General features: G+C 36.8%; 1 protein-coding gene across 3 annotated transcripts; it reads left to right on the top strand.

The window, feature by feature from the left end:
* The first annotated feature begins 360 nt into the window (after window positions 1-360).
* LRRCC1 (leucine rich repeat and coiled-coil centrosomal protein 1) lies at window positions 361-23,227 on the top strand. Of its 3 annotated transcripts, XM_087931474.1 has the most exons (19): window positions 361-622; window positions 1,851-2,056; window positions 4,822-4,887; window positions 5,792-5,959; window positions 6,086-6,252; window positions 6,349-6,549; window positions 9,023-9,207; window positions 9,674-9,866; window positions 10,038-10,186; window positions 11,742-11,946; window positions 12,434-12,573; window positions 15,011-15,212; window positions 16,424-16,609; window positions 17,672-17,846; window positions 19,613-19,776; window positions 20,553-20,761; window positions 20,979-21,116; window positions 22,226-22,361; window positions 22,969-23,227. In XM_087931474.1, exons 1-19 carry the CDS (start codon window positions 564-566, stop codon window positions 23,089-23,091), a joined length of 3,072 nt encoding a protein of 1,023 aa, XP_087787600.1. In that variant the 5' UTR covers window positions 361-563; the 3' UTR covers window positions 23,092-23,227. The 3 variants fall into 3 exon arrangements, with proteins under 3 accessions (XP_087787600.1, XP_087787603.1, XP_087787601.1); XM_087931475.1 differs by lacking the exon at window positions 1,851-2,056 and having other exon boundaries at window positions 480-622; XM_087931477.1 differs by lacking the exons at window positions 20,553-20,761; window positions 22,226-22,361; window positions 22,969-23,227 and having other exon boundaries at window positions 20,979-21,115.
* Window positions 23,228-24,559: the final 1,332 nt, after the last annotated feature.

A 24,559-nucleotide genomic window follows, 5' to 3' on the forward strand; every position in this document is an offset into this window, starting at 1 on the left:
GATTTCAAGCCCAATAAATAAGAGCCGCTCAAAATGCAAAAAAACAAACAAACAAAAAAGTCATTCACATTTTCTCCTTGATGGCCTTCCTTCCTTCTCCCCCCTCCCCTCAATGATGATCGCCAATCTTATCGACAACTTCGGGTTCACATCATGAAAATCACGGGCTGGAACTGCATTGCCGGGCTGGGTTTTTATTTTTAGTATTTAAATAGTCAAGTACACAGAAGTGTCCGCCCGGGCAACCGTGGAATGAATAGAACAGCAGGCGCTCCCTTACTCTTCCCTATCATGCGTCCTCAAGTACAAATCACTTTCTAAACCTTTTAGCCGGTTTTTCCCCTTTCTTCCGCCGTTGGAGTGCAGAGAGGGACCAGCGCCCGCCTGCCTCGCAACCGCAGCCGCTAGGGAAGGCGAGCCTGGAACAGCCCACATTCCTCCCGTCATGCTCAGCGGTGCCGTTGGCGCAGTCACAGCGAGGAGGGCCTGGTGGGCGGGGTTCAAAGCGGAGGGCGGCAATTACCGCGGTTGAGCCTGGGGAGGGGGTCGCTAAGCGGAGCAGGATGGCGGAGGTCTGCGCAACTTCAGGGGAGCTCAGCCTAATGGATAAAGGCATCAAGAGGTGAGAAGCTGCAGGGAGGAAGAGGAAGCCGTGCACAGGGGAGTCTCTGAGCTTTTTCCAGATCCCGTCTCAGGTGTTGCTACTGCGAGGTTGCATCATTTTTGCACACTTAGGGGTGCTTTCCCTTCTCCTTCCTTGGGTGTCATGCAGAAGTGCTGGGGTACTTTGGGGGTCACAGCTCCACCTTTGGGGTTTTTTCCCTCGATCCCCGCCTATTTTAAAGCAAACTGGGAGACAACAAGCCCGAATTGTTAGCCAAATGTTATTTAGTGTTTTAAATTATTTGAAGAAATTTAAAAGGGATGCTCCACGGAACGTATGGGCTTTTTAAGTGGAAAAAGATGGCAAGTAAATTGAGGCCATCCAGTGCAAAAAAAAAAAAAAAAAAGACTTTCCATAAGGTATAATTTAATTTACAGGCAACTACCAGAGCATTGATAGCATTGAATTAGATTTATTCACTTTGGTGGAGAAAAAATTATGAACAGCTGCAAGTCATGATATAATTGTTATTCATTAATACAGATTAAATATTAATTTGGATTACTGCAATGCACTGTACATGGGGCTGCCCTTGAAGAGTATGTATAACTTCAATTGGCCCAGAATGCAACAGCATGTACAATAGCAGGTACCCTAGTTTGCTCATGTAACACTTTTGTTACAAGTTGCACTAGCCTCTGGTTTCTTCCCAGGTGCAATTCAAAGTGTTGCCCATCACTTTAAAGCCCTGTATGGAACAGAGCCAAGTTATCTGCAGAATTGCCTTTCTCTAAAGACAAATACTCTCATCCTATTGGTTCGGATAGGGTGGGCACGCTCCTAGTCCCTTCCCTTAAATTTTGGTATTTAATAGGAGTTAAGAGGTATGCCATTTTCTGACCTTTCTTGCCCCAGTTGTTAAACGAATCAGTGCCACTTTTAAGTTAGTAACATGATTATTAAATAAATCTGGCTTCTCCATTGACTTTGTCAGAAGGTCGCAAAAGATGATCACATGATCCTGGGACACTACAAGTATAAATATGAGTCAATTGCCAAGCATTTGAATTTTATGAGGATGCTGCAACGGTTGTAAGTGTGAAAAACTGTCATAAGTCACTTTTTCCAGTGCCATTGTAACTTTGAATTGTCACTAAATGAACTTTTGTAAGTCAAAACTACATGTGCTTCAAAGTTTCTACATACTGTTAAAACCAATGTTTTGTCACGTGTCCTTCATTTGTAGTTTAGCAGAGCTGCCTTTAAGTTCAGAACTTCACACACTCAACTTGCACTGTAACCTGATTGCCAGAATTGAAAGTCTTGATCACCTGTTGAACTTAGAACATCTAGATCTCTCATCAAATCGCATACATTGGATTGAAGGTCTAAGCTGCCTTGCAAACCTCCGTACCTTAAATTTGGCTTGCAACTTGATAACAAAAGTTGAAGGTCAGTCATTAGATCAAGGCTTGATGTTGCATTAATATAGGTTTCCTTCCATTTGTGGGAAGGAACTAGAAAGCAATGTTTCCCAACCTTGGCAACTACTAGATGTGTTGACTTAAGGCCTAGAATTGCCTTGGGATAGGTAATTCTAGGAAGTTCACATATCTTGAAGTGTCCATGATTGGGAAGCTCGGTGCAGAGTGGGGTTCTTAACTGTGGTCTATAAATAAATTTCAGGGAATCTGTACATGGGTGGGGCAGAAATTGAAACTTCATTCACTGTTTTTTTTTCAATCAGTAATCAGCAACAGCCTGATTTATGATCTCTAGACTTCAAAAGTTTACTCATTTAAAATTACACCTTATAAAAGACATTTTTATAAATTTAACTGATTAATAAAGAAGTATCTACTGTATATCGATATAATTGTTATTTATCTAACATTATCGTAACCATACTTGGGCATAATTGGTTTACGTTGCATTTAAATAACATTTTTCTGAAACAAGGTCCATAGGTTTCACCAGATTCTCAAAGGGATTCCTGACAGAAAAAGATTCAGAATTCCTAGGATAGAGAAATCTTGCTAAGGATTTTTGTTGATTCTCTTGCTGATACCAGTACTGTCTCATACTGTTCTGAATGGCTTCTGAAGATTCAAGATCCTTAGACAAAATAATTAATAATGGAGATTCCCCCTTCCAGGAGTTGCTCCAATGGGAATGTCTAGACCAGTGTTTTGAAGATGTGTTGACTTCATCTCACAGAATTCCCTCAGCATATTGGCTAGGGAATTCTGGGAATCGAGGTCCATATAACTCAAAGTTGACAAGGTTGGGAAATACAGGTTTAGTGAAATACTTACCGTGTTTCTCCAACAATACGGCCTCCACCAATAGGAAGGCCCAGCAGGTTTTATTGGCATAAAATCAAATTAAGCCCTTCCCCCCAAATTTAGGCCTATTTTAAAACATGCAAAATAAGGGGGAAGGGTGGGGGGACTTGCCGTTAGGGGTGCCCCTTGGGCAGCAATTCCTCGCCACCAGCTGCTCCTAATGGGCGATCATGGCAGAGCGCGGAGAGCTCCCTACTCCTGCCAAGCACCTTTGCGGCAGACCCAAGACCTTCAGCGCCCACCGCTGTTGATTTCCCTTCTGCCCATGCCACCGCCGTGTTTGGAGCTGCCACTTCCATGCTTGTAGCACCACTGCTGTTTGGAGTACCGCTGCCGTTTGGAGCTGCTGCTTCTGCATTTGGAGCTGCCGCTGCGTTTAGAGCTGCCGCTTCCACATTTGGAGCGCTGCCGCTGTTTGGAGCACTGCTGCTGTTTGGAGCTGCTGCTTCCGCATTTGGAGCTGCCGTCGTGTTTGGAGCACCACCGCCATTTGGAGCGCTGCTGCCACTCTAAACACGGCAGCAACTCAAAACGCAGAAGTGGCATTCCAAACATGACGGCGGTGCTCCAAATGGTGGTGGCACTCCAAATGGCAGCGGCACTCCAAACACGGAAGCGTCAGCTCCAAACGTGGTGGGCAGTGCTCCAAATGGCGGCAGCACTCCAAATGGCAGCGGCATTCCAAACACGGAAGTGGCAGCTCCAAACGGTGGAATGGGCAGAAGGGAAAGCAACAGTGGCGGGTGCCAAAGGTCTTGGGTCTGCAACAAAGGTGTTTGGTGGGAGTAGGGAGCTCTCTGCGCTTCGCCATGATCACCCGTTAGGAGCAGCTGGTGGCGAGGCTGCCCGCGGGGCGCTCTAGATGAGGATGCAAGGGGGGGAATTAAGTCACCCCTGAAAAGACGGCCTCACTGTTTTTGGGGCGCTCAAAAAAAATAAGGCCCAGCCTTATTATATGGGAAACACGGTAATACTACTTGTAGAAAAACAGAATGAAACCTGCTTGAATTTTCCAAAGTTTGAATATTTATTTGAAAATGAATTCATTAGGAAACCATTTTTACAGCAATAGCTGGAATTTATATTTCTGAAATAGAGAAATGGTAATTATTTGTCTGCTTCTCCATAGAAACCTGGGTCAACCACAGAATATTCTGAATATGCTGAGATATATTTACCTGCCTCAAGCATTCTGTCACATTTAATAATGGAGGCTGAAATAGAAATGGTTCTTAAGACCTGTCATATTCCCATTCCCTTTCCTCCCTTTAATTACAGTTCTTGAATGTTGGAGATTTGTAGCATGTTTGTACACTTGATCCTTTAAAAAGATGCCTATAGAGATTTAGAATTTTTAATGGCCTGTACCTATTTGACAGTAATGGTTCAGCACTACTTTTTTATTGTATGTTGCCCAGAGTCACAAAACTGTGAGATGGGCGGCTATTTAAATATGTATAAAAATATATGAGATAAGAGGACTCCAGATTAGATGTGTAGTTAGTAAGGATTCCTTTGCAGTAGATGTGACTTTGCAATGGTATCAGCAGATTGCTGCTACAAGAAAACTCTGTTCATGCTGCAGTTCTCTCTCCCTTCCTCTCCCCCCACCCCGAAAAAAAATCCAATATGTTTTGAGTTTGTTGGCAGCCTAACGCCAAACCAGCTATAGGAGGAACCTCTGTGGTGCAGTGGTTAGAGTGCAGTACTGCAAGCTACTTCTGCTGACTAATTGGATGAGGTGGTAGAATGCTCACAGAATGGCTAGAAGTCTTAAAAGAAGTATTTCAGACAGAAATATGTGTGGGCTCATTCTGATTGTTTGCCTACATAGTTGCTTTCATTTTTTAAAAAAAATTGTCTCTTCCCTAGGGCTGGAAAAATTATATAATTTAACTAAACTGAATTTATCGTACAACCGTATAGATGACCTTTCAGGTAAGAGATTTTCAGTTCAATCTATTCAAGCCCAAGCATTACTGACTCTGAAAAACTTATTTGGAAATCCATATGCGCAGAGCCTAACACAGAGACAGTACTTGGCTTCAAAATGATGGGTACAACCATAATTGATGAAAGCCTTATGTCTTTTTATGTGCATGCAGTGCCTTTGGTGCCTAATTTAAAAAGAGTAGGATTAGGATTACCTGGATGCAGGCACCATTTTGAGCCCAGGGATGTTAACACCCTTGAATGTGTTTGTGGCATTGCAGTTTTGAAGGTCATTAGATCTTTTAGAGAAGAAGGCAATTTTATCAGCAGGACTAGCTTAATATGTTCTTGTGTCTGTAGCTTTCAGCCTTACAAGGTATTCCAGGCAAGAAACACCCTGATGTACTAGCTCTGCTTTATTGTACAGTGACATTAACAGAATCTTGCAAGTGTGAGAGGACAATTTTCGCTCCATTGCCTTTACAGACCAAGAATTAAGTTACTTGCCATTCCACATTCCTTCTGAAACATAAGCTGCCTCTTATTTGACTTGTCCTGGCTGTGGCTCTTCCTGTCCCAAAGCCATTCCCTGTTAGAGTGACTGAAAATCCAAATGGTGCCTGCTCTGTAATGATCTCATAATGCATTGGCAAATTGTCATTCTTGGTGCCTAAATCAATCTCCATCTTGAATTAGTCTGTCTCTCCTCTATTCCTTGGTTTTGCAACACTTGCTTTGCAATCATAATTGTTTTGTGGATATAGGCACAATCATTTCTCCCCAAAAATAAATTTGGAATACTTTACAAAAGAAGGGAACAGCCCCCCCCCCCCCCGTTTTAATTAAACTGTGCTTAGATTATTGTTTTTTTTATGTTTCAACATTTATTATTGACTTGTATTTTTTATAGGACTTCTACACCTTCGAGGACCGAACTATAAAATTAATCATATTGAACTTCACAGCAACAGTGTAAATAATGTTAACCATTTACTTCAATGCCTTTGTGGACTGCAATACTTGACAAATCTTACTTTGGAGAAAAATGAAAAAAGTAACCCTGTGTGCGCCAAAATAGGTAAAAGTGCTGCAATTGTTTAAGTGGATAGGATAAAATCTAGTAGTGCAAATGAAACTAATTTGGAAAAGCATTTGAAGACTTTTCACAATGCAGTTATAAAGTAATTTCTTCTATTATCTGAAGGCTACAGAGAGATTCTTCTTCAGGCTTTACCTCAGCTGACCATCTTGGATGGGAAGAATATATTTGGCGAACCGGTTAACTTAATGGAACCAAACTCATCTGATTTGAAGTGCTTGGAAGATTTCTTAAGCTGTTTAGTTTCATCCAGTTATACAGACGAAGAAGAGGTGCTTAAATTAATATATTTTTGCTTTTATTTGAAGTCTGTAAAGTTAGTTTGAACTTCTCTCTGTTTGACTTAGAATTTTTAATTTTTTAAATAGACTTATGTAAATTTGCCAGTAATAACACCACGTATTGATCAAGTATTAGCCCGGTTTCGCCAGAGGGCAAAGATGTCACCTTGGACTACTACTAGCTCTTCCACTGAAATAATGTCATCTTTTGAGCCAGAAAAAATTAAATTTGATAATGACTCAAGGATAAAAAGATTAGAAGAACAGATATCTCACCTCCTGCAAAAGGTAATAACTTTTAATGTTTTTTAGATTAGCTTGAGAAATGTTTTTAGGTATATTTTCATTTGCATCTTATTCCAATAGAAGAAAATATATGCAGCTCAGGGTTAAGCTGTAATTTTTGATTGTGTGGTGTCCATTTTGTTGAAAGATCTTGTATAGGTAGCTGTTCCTTTGTTTAAAAATAAAGTTCTACAAGTAAAACATTTTTTTCATAGCGTTCCTTTATGACACAAAACCAATTTTTAATGCTTTTTGTATTCTATTCCATATCTTATACTATTTTACATTTTCTATATAGTTTTTCCCCTCTTTTAATTTTCTCAATTTTATTTTGATTATCTCATCTCAATTCAAATCATTATATTTATACTTTTGTCTGTTCTGTTTCAATTTCATATTATCTTTTCTCATTAAACAAATTTTCTCCTGTAGTTACTAATTGGAGTATGACACCTTTATATCTTTTAATTACATCCATTCAACTCTTATTTAAACTTCAATATATACCTTAAATTTATGACCTTCAATATAATATATAATACATAACTTCCAATCGAATTCTGCTTGGCACATTCTTATAATACACACTATATTATTTAAAAAAAAAAGAAAGATTGTAAAGATATGTAATTATAAACTCTCATTCCATTTGAGTTCAGTTCTATCATAAAATAATAATCATTAAAACCATAACATCTTTAACACTTCTTTTCAATTAAATATCATACTTCCTTAAAAACATATATAATCTCCATAATTAATTTTTCCCTTATCTTCACATACGTTTTATAAATCATTAAATATACCTTTTGTTACATTTATTTATTGACAAGCATTCCACTGAATTACGATAGCTATTTTATCAGACATTTTAATCATACATTGTTTCATATTTTCTAAAATTATTTCTGCTTCTAATATAACCATACTATCTTATGTACCTTTGCAGAATCCTTTTTCCATTAAGTTTTCACCCATTATCTCTATATAGACCCTGTTTCTGTATATTTTGCTTCTGTCCTTTATAACTTCTTTCCTTTCTTTCTTCCCTCTCATCTTCTCCCTTCCTTTTACCCCTTGTCTCTCTAGTTCTAATTCTCTCTCTGCATTTCCCTCTTCTGTTGCTTTCTGATTTTATACTTATTTTTCACTCTATTTTTTTTGGAGTGGTTTTTCCCAATCTTAAACTTTCCATTCTCTTTCTCCCCTTTCCCTTTTTTCCCCCATCTAAGATTACTTGTTCATTAAAGATGGCTTCTTTGTCACAATCTTCTTGTTCTGCAGGCATTTCTTGTTGTTTCTCATAATTCCAAATCTCCATTTCTAAAAACTGAAATACGAAGCCAAAAGAACCTTCTCCCTTCTTTGTACTTTTTAAGTTCCATTTTCAGTTCTTCTAAAAGTGGAGCCATTTTAAAAAGTTTTAAACAACCACCCGATTGATTTTAGTCATTCAAAACAATAACCAAGAATCCAGAAATCATCAAGTAATCCAGATAGTCCTGAGTTATATCTTCTTATTTCTTTTTTGACTTTCTCTTCCTGGGGTTTTTGTTGCGATATTTCAGTTAGAATGTATCTTTTGGAAGTCTTGTTGAGATTTTGCTGTAAGTTCTTTTTTAATTCCAGGCAGTCTCCTCCCTTCCAGATCCTACCTTTTTATTCGACCTCTCTCCTTTCCTGTTTTCAAAAGCTTTTAATTATCCAGAAATCTTTATTATCCCTTTGACTTTTTCTTTTCAGCATTAAATGCTTATTAATGTCAAAGTGGATTTTTTCCAATTTCTTCCTTAAGTCTCTTAGCTGTCAGTATAGGAAAAGGAGAAAACCAAATCTTCCCTTTTCTCTCTCCTTCGCAACTTAAAAATGTTCTTAGGGAACAATGTTATTGTTTTTTAACAGTTTCAATTCCAGGGTACCTTATTTGTTGCTTTTGCTGTTTGACCTGGTCAACCAAAACTTTCTCTTCTTATCTTCCTCCTGCACATTCTTTTCCGGTCGAGTTCTTCTTTGTGGTGGCCATTTCTGACCACCGCTGCAACCGCCTTCAGGAAAGGGAGTAATGGCCAGCTGGGGAGGAGAGATGCGGCTCTTTCCAACCCTGCTGGCAGTCTCCCCCCTCTTCACCACCTCTACGGGGTGGCTTAGCCCTGAAACCAGCTGGCTCGGGGCACTCCAGCGGTGAGCACGGATCGAAGCCTCGCAGAGGCGACGTTTCGGTCTGTCGCTGAAGAAGCTCAAACCAGAAGTCCCTTTGTCTGGAGTTCTGATTGTTTGTACTTGTCTGAATAATGTTCTTAGCTCTTGTGGGAGATTGGGTTGTTACATTAATAATGGAATTCTTAGTGTTTGTTTTTCAATGTATTTTTAATTTCTAACAATATATTAATGACCTTTTTTCCTGGATCAGCAAAGGAAACAACAGCAAAAAAGTAAACAGACCAGATTCCTAATTAACATATTTGTTTATTTTCAGGTTACTAATTCTTCAAAAGCTGATGTGACTGTGAAAGCCAAAAAAGAAACAGATTTTACCTCAGAGAGTGGTAGTGAAAGTGGAAAAGAGAATAGAAAAGCTACTAAAAGAAGCAAGTTGCCTAATTATCGGAAAAACACTTCATCAACCAAGCTCCATTCTCAAAGGGGAAAACTGTCAGCCAGGTATGATATCTTAGTCTTAATTCAGTTATCAGTGCTTTCATATTCACATGTAGTCTGTTACTCTTTTATGAAGATAAGTAATCTGCAGAATTGAACGTAGCCTGGTTTTCATGAAAATAAAGACTAATTAATAGTGAAGCTTAATGGTAATGGAGCTCATCTTTGACATAAATAATTTCTATTTTCTCTTCTGACTTGGATAACAAAGTTAAAACTCAAATGTAGCTGCTGAAAATGAATCTAAAATTTTGGGTTCATTTTATTTACTGCCTAAAAAACTAGTTCAGAGGTATATTTTTAGAAACTGTAGAAAGGATGATTGTTTGCAGAAATTTACCTGTGGGATAGTTTCATAGCTTTTAATACCCTTCTAATTACTTTGAGGCCCTTTAAATGATACCCACTTGATATTCTGACAAGCTTTTATACATTCGTGTATGCGAATTCAATTTTTGTTTCACATTAGAGAACAAGAGAAAGATTTCATCAAGTCTAAATTTCAAAAATCCCACATCAAAGAGGGACAAAGTTCAAGCCCAGCTTCAGAAATTGCAAGTTTGAAAGTAGTGGGGGAAACACCGGAAAAACTGGGTGGACCGAAAAGTCAACTGAAAAAACTAAATGTGGATACTGGTATTCAAGAAGAATTCACTTACAGGGTAGATATGTTTATTATTCTGAAGTGATATGTACCTGATACATTTTCAGTTTGCAGTGTAGTATTGATACAAATTTTAAAATCAAATTGGGATAGCTTTTGTTGTAATAGGCAAGGGACTTTTGATGCGTTACTAGTTTGTTTCAGAAAAAGACATTTTCTTCTTATTTAGGTACTAATTCAAGAATTAGATCAGGAGAGAGAGAAGCGATGGAAAGCTGAACAAGCTGAAAAGAAACTGAGTGAAAGCATTAAGCAGCTGCAGAACCAGGCCAAAGAAGAAAAAGATATTCAAAGCCTAGCTGTTTACACTACAGATAGGTGAGTATTTGTATACTCTATAATTTCTTTTGTGTTAACAATGTACAGTTGCAATTTACATGGAAAGAATTTGTTCATTATTAACATTCTTAAGCTCTTGAAAACAGTAAATATCAGTTCTTGTGGTTATATATACCCTGTTTCTCCAACAATACGGCCTCCCCCAATAGGAAGTCCCAGCATGTTTTATAGGCATGAAATGAAGCCCCTCCCCCCCCAATTAAGGCCTATATTAAAACGTGTGAAATGGGGGGAATGGTGGGGGGACTTGCCATTAGGAAGTACTTTTGTTGCACACCCGGGTATGGTGCTGCCTGTGTTGACCCCAATACGAAGTGCCCCACCAACGCCGAGGTCAACATCCAAGCCGTCGCCGCCCACCCGAGGATGCAAGGGGGCGAATTAAGTCACCCCTGAAAAGATGGCCAAGCCATTTTTTCGGGGCTCAAAAAAAAAATAAGACCTTGCCTTATTATATGAGAAACACAGTAGATTAGCAAATTAGTTGAACTCACTATATCTTTCAGATTATAGAGTTTCTAAGGTCTAAAGTGACATTTTTGGGGGTATTTTTTTCCTGTAAATTTGTTGGATATTACCTAGGTAAGAAAGTGGCCTAGGAATGGCAGAGCGAGTTAATTCTGAGCCATAGAACTTACTTGATTTGAAAGTAACTCCCTGGCCAATTTGATCTTGCAGGGTTGCTACTGTAAACCCCAGGTACCTTCGATTAAACCTATGTAATATACAAGGATCCTGGAACTGCCCTTACACTATGGTAATGCCTATCCTTTGCAGTGAGGTTTTCTCCGAGATCTGGATGGCCCATGTTCTGATTTTGTTTCAAAGAGTTATTGGTCAGGTCTTCGTTTCCATCCAATCTATCATCCCTGCCATCTTTTTCCTTCTTTTTCATTTTATTGGTTTTATCATAATTTATTTGTTTTGATTGTTATGAGCCATCCAAAGTCATTGGGAGTTGGACAGCATAGAAGTATAGTAAGGTAGTAGTAGTAGTAGTACAGTAGTACGGTCTTTTGTATGTGAAATCTAGGAGCTGTAGTCCTGACACATCTAGAGGATACTAACTGCTTGGATATCCTAAACTGTAAACACAAGATATAGGAAGATGTATGTCTAAATCATGACTGTCCAACCTTTTGGCTTGACTGAACTGCATTGAGTGTACAGAATTATCTGGGGTTGCATATAAAATATATGTAATAATATAGTTAATATATAATAATATAGTTAATGTATTAAATAACAAAATTTATTTTTATATCTTTTATTATCTTGTGGGGCACTTTACCAGCTATCCAGGGCCATAGGTGGGCCTTGGATTGGATACATCAGTTTTAAATTGTGATATCTGACATCTCCTCATTTGTTCAGTTGGAAGTTTAAATAACATTTTGGAGTAAAATAATGAAGTTGTGGGGAAAATGGGAGGAAAGTGTGTTGGATATGTTCATCACCTTGAGTTATTTCTAAAAATAATAAAGTGGGATATAGATAAGTAAATAAATACACCATCCACATACATGTTTCTCAGGCTAAGGGAGCTGATTTTGAAAGAACGAAATGCAAAGACAAGACTTCAGGCTGATATTCGGCAACTGAAAGATGAAGCTGAAAAACTTGGTAAGGAGCTAGAACGGTCCAAACAAAAAGAAGAGGATCAGCAAAAGGCTCTCCGTGCTTTAGAAGAAGCTCTCTCCAAGCTGGAGTCACAAAAAGCACAGCAGCAAGCTTCAGAGGTAGAGTGGTTGGTTCTGAATATAACAAAAGATCATTTTAATATTGCAGTTAAACGTTTCTTTGCTTTTTGAATTTTTTTTTTAATATGATCAGAACTTTATTTGATATATAAAGAATAGCTCTGTTCTTCCTTGAATATGGTCAAATGAATTACATGTATTGATTTTTGGAACATGTTTTAAGATAAGTTCATCAGCATGATAAGAGTCAATAGTGTTTGTGTTTTGATATTGGATCAAAACAGCTCTGCTGACTCTGTCCAAAAACTTTAAATTATTGCTTGCACAGTGTCAAAAGTTACTGTATAATACTTGTGTATTGTATTTTATACTGAAACCCAGGTAATAATTTGCGAAATTTAAAAAAATACCCTAACATTTGTTAATTGTACCATGGGAAAACTTATTATTGCTCAAGGACATCTGCTTGTGCTATCAAGCTTTGAAATTGTGATTGTTTCTCTTGCTGTTACTTCAAACATCGCAGATGAAAAGAATTCAAACTGCAGAACTTAAAGCATCAGCAGCTGAGAGAGAAGTACAGTTACTTCGAATATGTCTTCAGCAACAAAAAGAAAAGGTGGAACAAGTCCATGAACTCCTAACACTAAGAGAGCAGGAACACAGGTACATGTCTCCTGATAATCCAGCAGATATGTAGCATTCTTGAATGTGTGAGGAATTGTTGAGGTATTCCCCGTTAGGAGAATGAGTGCACTCAGGGAAACGTAGTGAGAGTGATGTTGAATAACACACAACCAGCATACAGATACATTGAATTGTAAAATGTAAGTTTTACTTCCAGTAAACGAGTAAACAAAGTCCAACAAACAGTCCAAATCATACGCGGTTAAAGTAGTTAGTATCAGTTCAGGGATAATCCAAAAACGAAGTCAAGTATCATAAACAAAGTTCAGTAAACAGAGTTTGCTAACAGTTGCAAGTCTCACAGCAATCCAAGCAGAACGATGATCAGGCAAAACGGCAAAACAGGAAATGCAAGAAAGAGAGAAACCAGATTTCTGGCTCCATCTTATGGCCGTTGGAGGAACCTCAGCCAATCATAATTAGAGCATTCTCTTAAAGATACAACAGTATTAAATGACTATCCGGGTTTATATATTTCCAACCAACTGTTAGGTGACTATCATTCCTAACATTAATAGTTCATTTTAAATTTTTGAAATTTTGAATAAACACCTAATTTAAAAAAAAAAAATTGCTAAAAGCATTTCAAGTTTTAAACATTTCTTGATTGAATTAATCCAATTAAATAAGATTAGCTTTTCTACAAACTTTTTGTACAATAGATCATTACGTGGAAATTCCAAATCAAATTTTATAAAAATTAATGATCAAAAAATTATATACAATATAGATCTAAATTGAAAAATCATCAATATCTTAGAAAATAAAGAAGGAATCAACTTGATTATTTTAGCGTAGATCTTTGTATGTTAGATTGTCTTACTGTATTTTTCAGAGTATAAGATGCTCTGAAATATAAGACGCACCTAGCTTTTGGGGAGGAAAACAAGAGAAAAAAATCTGTTGCTGAATGTTGCCGAAGCCCCGCTCACTCACCTTCTCCCATTCTTTGGCCTCTGCCTCCTTGCAGCAAACAGCCTGAATAGTACAAGCAGCTGATTGTCAGTTGGATAGTCCTCCTGACTATCAGCTGTTTCAGGCTGCAAGGATTGCCATAGCCTATTGCCGCCTCCACTTGCCCCATTTTTGGCCTCCACATCCCATTTTCAGCTCATTTTGGGTGGCAGGGATTGGAAAGGGCAGAAAATGGGGTGCATGGAGGCTGAAAACAAGCTGCGCAGAGGCCAAAAATGGGATGCAGAGGCCGGAAATGGGGTGCACGGAGGCAGCAAGAGGCTATGCTAATCCCTGCAGCCTGAAATAGCTGATAGTTGGGAGGCCGATCCAACTGACAATCAGCTGCTTGTGCTAATCAGGCTGTGCTGAAGCTGAAACAGGCTGTTTGCTGTTCGCTGCAAGGAGGCAAATGGCTGGGAGGCATAGGCCAAAGGATGGGAGCAGGTGGATGAGTGGGGCTTTGGCAACATTCATTGTACTGTATAAGATGCAGACATTTCTACCCACTTTTGGGGGTGGAAAAAATGCATCTTATAATCTGAAAAATATAGTAATTTCACTTGCACTCATAATGACTTGATTGTTTGCTTATTGTATCATTTTTTAAAAAAAATAGCTGTACAACTTGTGGTTCCTGATGACTTTGGGAGAAACTACCAGAACTCCTCTAGAAGCTGTCAAGCAATAATTATTTTTAACATAATAGAACTGGGACATTTATCTCAATATATTCAGTGCATTAATTAATTAATTAATTAATGCACTGAATATATTGAGATAAATTCAATATATTCAATATATATTGAATTTTTGTGCATTCCATCACAAAAGGTGACTATAAAGTGACTCGGCGGTTTACAAATTATGTTATTTCCTGCATTTATTGCTTTTACAATTAACTCAAAATGATGAAAATGTCCAACACACCTTCCTCTTCCTATTTTCCCCACAACAACCGTCTGAGGTGGGTTTGGCTGAGAAAGAGAAAATCCCAAAGTCAGCCAGCTGGCTTTTATGGCTAAGGCAGAACTTGAACTCATGTTCTGCTTTCTAGCCTGGTGCCTTAATTTCTAGACCAAACTGACCATCCCATTAACAGTAACAAATGGAGTGAATACTGGATTAATTATATTTTTGTTTTATACTGGACTGGCTTTCATACTATTTTTTTGTTTTGGCTTTACCTACTTTCTAGAACTTAATTCCTATCGTGCCAGCCAAAAACATATGTGCCCTTCAGTTTTAAAGGCTGGCATATAAGCTTGAAAGATGATAGAAAGTCCTTATGGCAGAAATTGTGGTTCTATAATGGAGTTGTAATCATCTGACTGGAATTTTTATGAAATTCTAGATTGTATTTTGTGCCTCCAAATTAAATATGGGCTTCTTAGAAGTACAGAATTTTGCTTATGAAAAGCAGTTTCTGTTCATCTTAATGTATTATGTCTTATTGTTCCAGAAAAGAACTGGAAACCAGAGTTATATTAAATGGCTCAGAATTTCAAGAAGCTCTGTCAAAAGAAGTAGCCAGAGAAGAACAGAGACATAAGGACCATATTAAAGAACTACAGGAAAAACGTCACCAGTTAAACCAGAAATACAAGGATCTAGAGAATGAGTTCCGTGTAGCCTTAACTATAGAAGCCAAAAGATTTTCAGAGGTAAGAAGCGAAAATATGGGAAAAGAAACCATAGGATTATTTTGACCTCCAATTTCAGTAGATACTGAAATGTCTTAACTACATTGAAAACATGTAAGGTTAAGGTGGGTGATTCTATTTCTGAAAATAGTGTTTTATTTAAAAGCTTCCAAAACCTAAGGTCCATACTAATAAGCTGCCAATATTATCACCAATCATGCAAATGTTAAAATGGCATTTGTACAAATGTTATATAATGCTTCAGCCTTTTTTTGACAACCTTTGTCTGAACAATTAAGAGATGCTTAGAATGTTTTTATCTTGAAGGATCTCCCTTAACTGAGATTAAAAAAATGTTTTCAGTGTTCACTATGCAAGTAAAGGATGAAAATAAAGTGATTTGGGTTCTTCTAATACAGGCTATGTATGTGTTCTTCTCTGAGTTCCTTTCCTTCACTCCAGGTTTACAGTTCTAGATAGATTTTTGTATATTAATTCTTTCTCTCTAACCCGAATTAAAGTTCATGAATAGTAATGAAGTCATTCTAAATTAAGAACAAATGCATGTGTACATCACAATGATTCAAGTGTATGAAAGACAGTTAATTGTTTTAAGTCTCAGTAAATTTCAGAACAACTTTGCTATTGGATTCAGTTCTTCAAATGTCCTTCAGTTTTATAAACCTCTTAGCTTCATCCATCTCATTCTTAATAATGCTTCTTAGAAACTTGAATGAATCATTGAGGATCTAGCTATGAAGAAATAGTATAACCATCGAAAGAACTTCCTATAGATCAATGGAATGATTTTCTTTAGAACACCTTGGCAAATGTATACTGCCTGCTTGGTCACCTCACTTCCAAAAAGTATTATGACTGGGATAATAATTTCTGAACAGTATTTTCTTAAAAATAGAACAAAACAAGCAAAAACCTCAGCCATTTAGAAGAAAAACTTTATTCAGTTATAAGAAAATAAACTTATTCATGTAACTTTAAAGCAGAGTATTTTTAAAAGAAATGTATTGCAAGTAAAAATTTAAAATGCAATAAGTTTGATTTGTTTAAATGTGTCTTATTCTGACATGTTTTAAATCAATAGATGGCCTGAATTGTTCTTTCATGGTGCAAGTTAATATTGCATAGTGAATGCATTTTTAAATTGAACTGTCATTCAATATAATGTTAGGCTGAACACCTTATTTGAATCTTTTGTTTTCTTGCTAAAATAGGTTAAAGAAGGCTTTGATAGACTTACTGCAGAGCTGGCAGAGCATAAACAAGTTCTTCTCCACTCTCAGCAAAAGGAAAAGCAATCTGCTACTTTGATCCATGAGCTGACATCTGTAGTGAAAGAACAAAAAGATAAAATCACAGAATTAATCAAATCAAAGCAAGACATAGTGTACAACTTGAAAGTACGGCTTTTTAGATATATCTGTTATATATTGTGTTCTATACATTGTATTTTGTGATGATTCAGAAACACTTTAATAACAATAACAAAACATTTTATGATGCTGTACTTTAGATTTGATTCCCGCTCAATGCAATGAAAGCTTTTTGTATGATCAATGAGTAAGTTGTGATGCTAACCCTTTCAAAGAGATACAGTTTAATCTGAAATAACTAAGAAAAATTCATAATTCAACCATTGTCATTCGCATGTAGCAAAATATATGGTTTCTTACTATGTGGGTGAGCCACAAGAAAATTAAAATTTGTGTGCTTCATCATCCCATCTCTCATCATTCATGATCATAAACTGGTGATGAAAAGCTTTTCCATGATGAAACATACTTTTGTGAATGGAGCACAAACAGTTAGAGACAACATGTAAAGTTTCTGTCCTGAAAGCAGGCGGAGAAGAGAAAATAAGTAAAGAGTGTGTATCTGGCAGAAATGTCTAGTTAATAAAGATGGATCTATTGGCTGGATGGAGAAGAAGCTCTGACCTACATGGAGGAAGTGCTCGAATGGTGAAAACTGGAAGCTTATAGTTTTCTATAACACTTTTTTTTTTCAGTAGTTGCAGAACCATGATTTCTGGTCCTGCTTGAACTAATCTCCTATATTCACTATAAACTGCAATGAACAATGCTCCTGGAATTTAATTCTGACATAGAAGATAATAGCCCCTGCTTTGGCTTGTTATCTTAGCTATCTTAATTTTTTATTCTTTAGGATTTCTTTTTATCCTTCTTTAGCTTTTCATCACTTTATTGTCCTTGATTAAGTGCTTCATCAGATTACTTACTTTTCTTCTACAGTTAAAGTCAAAGGAGTTCAGCAAATAGATGCAATAAATGTTCCCCTTTGGTGACATTAGGTTCATTTAGAAGTCACAACTAGAGGTCTTACTACTGTCAGCAACAAGTGATTATAAATATTCTGCAATATGTATGTGAAGATGTTTCAGAATATCAAGAGTTGCTTTAAAATTGTTGGTTTCTATTTTTTCTTTTTTCTTTTATGTAAAGAGTCGGATACAAACTCTTGAAAATATGGTAGAGGAAGATCAACAAAAGACTGTTCAACTTGAGCTTCTTAAGCAGGAAAATTCAAAACTTATCTCACAAGTAACAGCTCAGGAGTCTGTAATTAATGGATTAAAAGCAGAAAGAAAAATATGGGGAGAGGAGCTGGCACAGCAAGGTAAACTACTCAGTCTTTTATCATTTATCTATCCCCTGCTAGAACCAACTAGTTTATCATTGTGGGCCTAATCCCCTATAAAGCTATAAAACTAACGTCCAATACTATACATAGAAGACTGCATATCCTTGCCTTCCTGAAAGATCACCAAAGCAGAGAGAAAGACACATGTTCCCACATGTGTCAGGGAAAAAAATCATCTCAAAAAATCTTGCTTGGTGAACTGCTTTGAGAAATAAAACTTGTCTGAATATGGGATCAAAATACCAGCATGATGTGTACTTCAGTTGTATGCCTATTTTGGAGATAATTTCTCGTGAATTGTGCTATTATGTTTGCAGTGCTCCACACAGTTAAAATATACTTCCACAGGGTGCACCTTCACACCAGAAGCAGGAGACTCTGTAAGCTGAGTGGCTTCTATTTTTTAAATATCTCTAAGGCAGGGTATCTCATCCTTAGCAACCTTAAGATGCATAGACTTTAACTCCCAGAATTCTCTGGATAGCATATAGGCTGAGGAATTCTGGAAGTTGAAATCTACACATCTTAAAGTTTCTGAGGTTGAGAAACTGGTCTAAAGGGAACATTTAGAAATACCAAGATTCCTTAGATACTGCTTTCCAGGCTGCATTTGAAGTATGAAGTGGTTCTTTTGACAAGACTTGGATGTGTTTTGTCTCTGTCCGACATAGGCTGGCATAAATCAAAGCTGTCAAACTTGTGGCCTGCAGGCCGAATGCATCATGCGCTGGCCATGCCCACGCCCAGTTTAATGAAGCGGGGAAAGTCACGATATGTCACGTGAAGCCACCATGATGATGCGAGTTTGACACTCTTGGCATAAATAGTAACATTTGCTCCTCTTCAAATCCCAAACAGCTTAGAGTAAATGAAATAAAAGACCTCAATGGCAATCTGTTTCCTAGCTACTGACACACTAGGTAAAATAATGCTAGCAACAATTATCCATTGCAGGAGAAGGCTCATCATATCAGTTGCAATGTCTAAGAAAGTGTCTGTCTGTTTTGTTTTAGTAACTCTTTGGGGAAGGTTAGAAAGACCTGAACTCAAAAAGTTGGAGAAGTTGGCTTGTGGTGTGGAGAGTTTTTTGTTTGTGACAAAAAAGCCAAGCAAACACCTGGGCACAAACAGACCCGCCCCCCATGCCTCCACACACCCCAACCAGGCACTCAGATGAAACCTAGTTTCCCAATAAATGATAGCCATCCGTTTACCCGAAGCCAAGCCACACTAAAAGCCTCCAATATAGGAAACACAATGTTGCCAGTCAATCAAGACAAAAAACAAAAACCAAATGTTACAAAACAGACAGAAGATATTAGAAACACCAATCAAGCAGAACACAACAAACTCCAAGACCAATAAACACAGACCAAGACTCCCAACCAATCAGGATGAAGAAAAATCCATTCTAACACAGCAGTAGGCTAGCACCAAATTTAAAACAGAAATGGCTGTGAAAGCCTGACTCACAGACGAACACAATATACAAGCCTGATAATGGCAGATGAGATTCTGCCGAAACGTTGCTACAACTTTAAAAGCACAACTATAATGACGTGGGAAAATACCCGAACAAAGCTGAATACCATACATATACATATATTAATTCATATATATGAATGAATGAGAATCTGGTACTTAAAACCAAGCTTTAGATGAACAGTGATCCCTCTGTGAACTTCCTTGTATATTTTCAGTGTTTACTACACCACAAGCATTGATGTCTTTATTTTTCTCAGGAGCTTCTCTTGCTCAAGATCGGGGAAAATTGGAAGCCAAAATAGAAGTTCTAACTAGTGAAACTGAAGCTTTGAAAAAACAAAATGAATCTCTCAATAATGCTTTGCAGATTAAGTCTAAAATTGTGGAAGATCAAACCGAAACCATTAGAAAGCTAAAAGAAGTAAGGGTGCTCTTTTTCTTTAGCCTATTGTAAATAACAGTTTAGACTAGATCACATTTCAGTTTAAGCCTGATTATTGTATAAGACTTGGTTGGGTCACAACATGCTAATCCAAAATGAAATTGATCAAGGCACTGTGTGAACCCTAACAATTCTAAAGTAGGGATATAGATACAACAGAAATTTATATTTTTATTTTGGGGCATTGGAAAGCTGCAATTGTCATGATGTAACTTCATGAACAGATTGAATACTTTTTATTTTTTATTTTCTATCTTTCTGCTTCTATATTGCCCATTGTTGCAGAGGGAAATTGGTGTAGATACCAACACTTTTTTTACAGTGTGGTACCAGTATCAATCTTATATTGTTTTAATTCACTGGGGTAATTAGTTTTAGTGGCTTTTATTTTATTTTTATTATTAAAGCTGCCCAGTCATTAGACAAAACAGACAGAAATGTAAAATAAATAAAGCACTGTTAAATAGTAAAGTCTATAAGTAAAGTTTGGAGCCAATCACATCATGACTGAAAATAGTTTTGCTGACTGCAAGGATAAGTATTAAATAGAAAAAATAGTTTAAAGATTTTGGTTGGATTGACTCTCATGAATTTGTGAGGTTGTGCTGGTAAGGTTTTTTTTTTAAAAAAATATACTGTTTTTCCTGTTTGTTATTTCTTTCAAAAGTGGAGAGAATTATGTAAGTTATGTGATGAGTAAGAAATTTTAAATTTGTTTCACTCTAAATGTATGATTAAAACATCTTACTTTGAAGGCCTCACAGAACCGAGATGGGCAAATAAGAAAGCTTCGTGAAGACAATATTGAAATACAGAAGAGACTTCAAATACAACTCCAGGAAAAAGATGCACAGTTAGATAATTTATTGGAAAAATTAGAAAGGCAAAACGAGAGAAAAGAAGAACTGAAGCATGAATTGCAAGAAAAGGATGCTGAGCTCAATGACATCAAAGAATCTTATAGGTGCTTAAAACCAATATCATCTTCTACACACATTGAAATATTATGGCTCATATTCAGTCATGAGGGAAAGAGAAAATAGGGTTAAACTATTAAGACCCCTTTCCCATTTCTAATCCTTGAGGTTGGCTGGTGGAAAACCTGTCTTAAAATTAATAAAATTTAAGTTATGGACTAGATAATCTCTGAAGCCACTTAGACCATATTTATTATATTTCAGTGTGATGAATAAAAAATGGCAAGATAAAGGAGGATTGCTGAACAAGTTGGAAGCACAAGTCAAACAAATGAAAGAAAACTTTGATATCAGGGAGCAGCAGCTGAGAGAGGAAAGAGATCAAAGTCTTCAAGCTCAGAAGTAAGTATTTCAATAAGGTCAACACACAAGGTAAGGGCTTTTTTAAAAATTTTTATTAAACCTTGAAGAAGTATGCTCATAGACCATTTTATCTGTATACCAATTAACCCAAAATCAAAGCTTAGTCACAAACACTGGTTTATTTTATTGATGCCAAGAAGCTAGTCTGTTGGCTGAGTTGCTTTGGCCAAAACATTTTCTAGTTTATGGGAGTGAAGGTATTTCGTGGCTTGTCTCTCTTTCAATATGAAAGTCAGAAATTTCCCTCTTATATGAAGATGTTGTATACAATTCTTCCACATGATGGTTTAATAAACTAGAGCCTTTGTTTTATATGTGAACGAAGTGATTGTGGCGTTTTCTTTGTGTTAAAGTTAATCCAATCTTATGCCAATACCCACTAACAATATCTAGAACTCATTAGATCTCATATGCAATTTTAGAGAAAGGAATTGTTTGTAGTATAATTAATGAAGACTGCAACCAAACCTTTGTTTGCTGTCTGTTTTTATGTTTTTGAAGTAGACTTTCAAAAGATCAGATTAAATTAGGAAGCAGTTTTTGAGCACAGCTTTTTTATATCCTCTAGGAACGGTTACTTAGCTAGACTTGCACCTCTTTAGAAATAAGTCACCTATTAGTATACTTCTGTTCTTGCTATTATCTTTGGAGAAACAGCTTTACTTGAAGCAAAGCAGTTTCTGTATTTCTCACCCCTTTTTAAAAGAACAAATAGGTGTTATTCTTTTTTACCAGCTTTCATCGAAAATATACAAAATTAAGTTTTCTCTTTTAATGTGATTTTAAGTAATATGGATTTAAAAATGACATTTGTAAACAGTCTTGAAAAAATGCTAATACTGTAGTATATGTTCCCTAGATTTAAAGACATACATATATACACACACACACACACGTATATTTTCTTTTCTGTACCTTCCCAAATCTAATTCTGTACCCTCCCAAATCTATTTACGTGAGACACCTGGATTGCTGTAGGATGGTGGTGAATATAATATTTTGCTTTCTGATATATAGGCATCATTGCCAATATCAGCAATAGAAAATTATGATAGGATAGAGGAAATTTAAGAATGTACCTTGTTTAGGATTATGACGGAAAAACTACATTCTGTGGATGATGCTTTCCGAAGACAACATGAATCAACCATTGCAGCACATCAAGCAGAACTGCTACATCTAGCAAATGAAAAACAGAAACAAGTTGTGGCAGCCAATGAAAAGGTGACTGTGCTAAGCAGTTGAAGGCAGCTATATGTTAATCAAATGAGGTTGTTGGCAAAAGTGATCAAATGTTTATTTTTTTAAACTGTTGCCTTCACTTTTCCCTTTGAAAAAAAGTTTGGAATTCAAGAATTGGTGGATTCTTTACAAAGAATAGAAGTATGAATAAAAGAATTTGATAGCTTTTTTGTCTGTGAAATTGTTCAGTTAGGTTAATAGAAAGGTTAGACTAGGAAAAGCAAAATGGTGCATGTGCCCAACGCTTGCACGAATAGAGATGCAAGCACACACACCTGCCACATACACAGAACCAGCCCTTCTCCCACCGTTCTGCCTAGCCAGAAAGGTTGGGGAACTGCTGTTTTATAGGCCTGAAAAGATTGTAAATGGGAAGACTGTTTGCAAGGTTAGTTTTTCATCACCATTGTTACTATGAATGATCACTGCAAGGGCCAGTCAGTTGCCAAATGAGGATTACCTGTATGTGATCTCTAGAAAATATGCTGTTGGCAGTTCTATACTTTTCTGCCTCCATGGTATATCTTCAACTTCTTTCAGAACTGGGTTTATTGATACATAATAACCTTATCAACAACACTTATTTCAGGTTTATCAGGTTGAAGAAGAAATGCGTCAATTACTACAAGAAACCGCAAACAATAAAAAGACTATGGAAGAGAAAATAAAATGGCTAACAGTTGCTTTGAGCGATATTCAACAAGGACTTTGAGAAACATCTATAGCACTTGGCATTTGTAACCGTCATTTCAGATTATTTGATGATAGGAAATGCTGTATGTCGCCATAAGTTATATTTGTACTTTATGTAAATATTTTCAGAATAAAAGTTTCCTTTTGTTAAACTATCAGTGACCTAGAAATTTCCATATAAAAATCACTACATCAAACATGGAAGTTTCATTCCATTAAAGCTAAACAGTATATTACAATTAGGAGATCTGAGGTGATTAAAAGGGCTGAATTTCATTCCTTAAACGCTATATAGCCTTAAAAATGACGATATTGCATCAAAGGGATCTAGGTATTACAATCCTATGTTTGAATGATTATTCTGAAATTGGTTTTATGAAAATCATTGGAACTACTGTCAATAAGTTCAAAGAGCATAGGTTGGCAACCCGACACTAAAATGCCTAAAGTTGCTCTGTGAGTGAGATGGGTGTTCTCTAAATTTGATATATAAATAAGTGAAATAAAGTGTGGGGGGGAATCTACTTGTTTGTGGTATCATTGTTACTATTTTATAATTCTAAGACAATGAAATAGTTTCTTTTTTACTGTTTGAATAGAAATTATATATACAAATCTGAGTTTTTGAAATATCTAAAGTATGAATTTTGATTTCTTTTTCTACAGCTTTTATGGTTTTATTGCCTATCCTTTCTCTACTTGAAAGGATTATTCAGTTCAGGCACCTTTGCCATTATTATTGGTATTCAAAGCCATTGTCAGGTCTTTGCCAAATTTACACAGTACTTATAAAACATCTTTATTTGCACCCTTTAAAAAGCAATAGTTTTTTAAAATATGCGGATTTAAAGAACACTTTGAAGGGCCCAATTAAATAATCAAATTCAATTGTTCACTCATTATAGGAGTCCACATAAAAGCATCACTGATAGATGACTCTTAATATCTGCTTGACTCATCCCTTGAAAGAAAAGTTGCCCATTTTCTAGATAATTCAACCAGGGCGGAATGGAAACATACTACTTAACAATTTAAAACTTCCTACACCTTTATATATGAAAACAGATACCCGAAGAACCAGAACCCTCTAGACAGAATTAAGAATCATCCTCTGCAAGGATGGGAATGCTCAAGTTCTGTGCAAGCCTGTAAGGACCACAAGTTTAGGGACCGCTCAGTCGTTTTATGGAAATGATATCTAGATCTCAAGATGAGCGTCCTTCAACGCACACCCAGAACTATATACAATGGGTCGTAGCTCTTCAGCTAGAATGATGGGAGTTGTGGTTGCAGAAAGTTCCAGTGTTGCCAATTGGAGAAAGTTTCATTTTACCACGGGGGGATCCGTCGGACTTTGGGGAGCTCGCTAAGCTGAAAAGGCGGGTTGCAAACGTTTCCTCCTCGAAGAAACAAACCTTTTTTTTTTCCTCCCCTTCCCTACACAAAACTTTGTCTCCCAGCAACTGAGAGGCAGCGTCACTTCCTCC

This window comes from Pseudonaja textilis, chromosome 3 (genome assembly GCF_049901715.1).
Source record: "Pseudonaja textilis isolate UNSWEBS1 chromosome 3, rPseTex1.2, whole genome shotgun sequence".
Taxonomy (NCBI): domain Eukaryota; kingdom Metazoa; phylum Chordata; class Lepidosauria; order Squamata; family Elapidae; genus Pseudonaja; species Pseudonaja textilis.